Source organism: Pseudorasbora parva, chromosome 7, assembly GCF_024679245.1.
Source record: "Pseudorasbora parva isolate DD20220531a chromosome 7, ASM2467924v1, whole genome shotgun sequence".
Classification (NCBI taxonomy): Eukaryota; Metazoa; Chordata; class Actinopteri; order Cypriniformes; family Gobionidae; genus Pseudorasbora; species Pseudorasbora parva.
Genome location: NC_090178.1, coordinates 23,852,474 through 23,855,576, shown reverse-complemented (window position 1 = coordinate 23,855,576; position 3,103 = coordinate 23,852,474). Strand labels below are relative to the sequence as shown.

At 37.3% G+C, this 3,103-nt stretch overlaps 1 protein-coding gene across 8 annotated transcripts in view; it reads right to left on the bottom strand.

Annotated features, from left to right (window-relative positions):
- Positions 1-834: 834 nt before the first annotated feature.
- fxyd6l (FXYD domain containing ion transport regulator 6 like) overlaps positions 835-3,103 on the bottom strand; it is a 34,510-nt gene continuing 32,241 nt past the window's right edge. For all 8 annotated transcript variants that reach the window (XM_067448726.1, XM_067448728.1, XM_067448729.1 and 5 more), the window contains 3 exons: positions 1,505-1,536; positions 1,393-1,429; positions 835-1,293 (listed from right to left, as the gene is read on the bottom strand). In XM_067448726.1, the coding sequence (XP_067304827.1) occupies positions 1,419-1,429; positions 1,505-1,536 (43 nt within the window). In that variant the 3' untranslated portion in view covers positions 835-1,293; positions 1,393-1,418. The remainder of the gene's footprint in view (positions 1,294-1,392; positions 1,430-1,504; positions 1,537-3,103) is intronic.

Sequence of the window (3,103 nt, the reverse complement as noted above, 5' to 3'; positions counted from 1 at the left end):
CAGTGTGGAGCCAGAGCCAAACACCTCCCCCCAGTGAATACATGCGGCACAGACACACAACCCCACCTATGCAGCAATTGGGGAGGACGGTGGTGGATTGTCGGGATGTTTTTTTTTTTTGCGCTCAAACAAAAGCCAGAATTCTTCAAAGCGTAACTTCGAAAAAAGCATAGATTGATGGGTAATTGTACATCATCCGTTCCAAACAGGTGTCAAAATTACATTTACTGCCATTATTCACTGTCGAAAAATAAACTCGACCTCTTATTTAGCCTATGATTGTAATTGTCGTTTGGGTAAAAAACATTCAATAATAATTTATCATTATATATCAGTAATTATGTTTTTTTTTTTTTTTTTACCCCTACGGATTTCCCTATCAATCTATTTTTAAGTGTTCCCCTATGCATCTTTTCCTTGTTCTTCAAGCTGATATTTTCGCCATTTTCTTGAGTTCGGGAGTCTTCCGTCCCATGCCATTTTTGTTAGCATTTGTTGTCGTAGTAATCACTTTGAATCGCAAGATGGCGCCAACCCGTGGTGATTTGAAAGGAAAAAAGCGCGATATACGACACGCAGTTGAGTTATGGGCAACATTCATTCTACAGAAACTGCCCTCACACTGACCAATAAAATTAAATATTCCATATATCATTTTTTTCATATTCTAAAAAATAAAACCATCGAAACTATATTACTAATAACAGGGTCAACTATTTATAACACCGAAAAAGAGAGAGAGAGAGAGAGAGAGAGAGAGGGGGGGGGGGCAGGGCAGAAGCCAATACAAATCTTACATAACACGTCATTTTCTCGATGACACTTAAACAGACATTCCATAGAAATCACTTTATTGTCAACTACAGAGTGCAGCTTTATTGTTAATTCTGCAGTGTCAAAACTGGAAGGACAATTTACAAAATATATAAAATGCCTGCTGTTTCCTTTAGCTACTAAGCACGTACACATAGGCCTACTATACTTTATTTCATAAACTTCAACAGAACTGAAATGCACATGACACAAAATTGGCACAAATCTCACAGATATCAACTGCTGAATTCAAATATGGCAAAGTAGTTCTAGCTGAAAATCAACAGTTTTATTAAAACGTTTTTTTTTTTTTTTTTTTATTTTTAAAAAGGAGCACTCATTGTATCCAAGAGGCAAAGAAATATTGCCATAAACATTTAAAAATTGTGGTGAACACTAGAACTACATTCTTAAGTGACCCTTTCTTCTTCCAAAATGGCCACAGTTTTGATTAAGATTCTTCTTAAGAAGCCATGCTTTCTGTCAAAAGGAACCAAAGGACAGCAATGATCTACAGTCTTAAACATTTAAGCAGGAAATATAACATCACAACAAATCCAGAAGAAGAGGCAGTATCACCTGTTTCTCTGTTCCCTCGGTTTACTTTATTTTGCACCTGCATTAAAAAAATACAGTGAATATCCGTTTCTTTTTAAGTATCATGAATCAAAATAAAACTGAACATACTGACCTCTGGCTGCCTCTGTGTCAAGTCCCACTGGCCTGTAAACAGATAGAAAGACAAGTGACAAGTTAAAATATTTTTTCTGTACAGGAGAGAAATAAATGGAAATTATATTTAAATATCTAATAATTGATCTGGGCTGCAGTTTTCAAAAGCATTGTTGAAAAATCAAAAATCAAAATAACGACTTTATCCACTAAGTTATTGACGTGAACTCAACGCATGCGCGAGAATATGACGCAGCTCCACCGTTCAATACATGACTCGGAAGAGGAGGAGCGCTGCTATCGCGTGAGTTTTAGGTAAGATCACGTCAGAGACCTACAAGGAAGACAATAACGGATTAAGTCATTATTTAGATTTTTTTTTGCGCACAAAAACTAATTCTCGTCGCTTCGTAAAATTATTGTACAGCCACTGTAGTGAGATGGACTTTGTAATGTCGGCTTTAGTGCCTTTATGGGTCAGTGGAAATATACGGGATGCCAATGGAGGCCTATCTGAAGCCTTTCTCAGCCATCAGCTTTCAACAAAAATATCTTCATTTGTGTTCTGAAGATGAACAAAGTTGTTACGGGGTTGAGTAATTAATGAAATGGGTGATTTTTTTCATTTTTAGGTGAACTAACGAAGCTGATTATGCCTAATAAGCTGACAATGAACATGTCATGTAAACACGGTAACCCGCTTTCTTTTATCGGAGTAAGGTCATAAACGGCGTAAGCATAAACCGGTCGGAACAGGTCGTTTTTTGCCTCTTACCTCACTTTTGTGCTACATGTAAAAGCATTAACCTGCTGTCGGACATTATTATTTTTGACGTCACTACATGGAAATAACCCGGTTTATTAATAAAGTCATCTTAACATGGGTTACTTGCATTGTCAGTTTACTAGTGTGCATGTAAACAGGGAAAACCGATAATTTCAATAAGCTGATTTTTTGAGTTATCAGTTTACTGGCGTGCATGTAAACACACCCAATGACAGCACAAGCAATAGCAAACTACACCAATCCCATCAACTCCTGATAGACAAAATCAAGTCCCCCCCCCACCACACATCTCTTTCGAAAAGCTGTTTCATTCTGACGTGTCACAATAGGGAGGAAGAAGAGACTATTTCAACTTGTTTTATGCTGACTTTAAAGATGTGGTCACATTAGCAAAATTTTGGTGACGAAAAGGGTCCACTGTCTTGTCAATAGTGAAGTAATATATGAAGCACAGCTCACACAGAAATCAGTATAAAAGCAATTTCCTTTGTGTTGTTCAATGGGGAAAATAAGAACTACCAACAAGTGGTGCATTTCCCAAAAAGCATCATTAACCTAAAATGTTTGCAAGTTCTGTTGTTAAATGTGTCATGAACTGGCTTTTTTAATTCTTTTTATACTGTGGTTTGAGGTCAACCAACGATGTTTGTGTGGTTTTTACATTCAAAAACATCATAACTAATAATATGCTATTTTCTACACTGGTTTTGAGGCTCTCTCCTGAACGCTGGGTTTTGATGGGCGTGCTGCACTGGAGACTTGGAAGTAAACGCCCACGGCTAGGATTGGATAAGATTGGACACAAGTCGAGACCACGGAGCTCCTTACTAT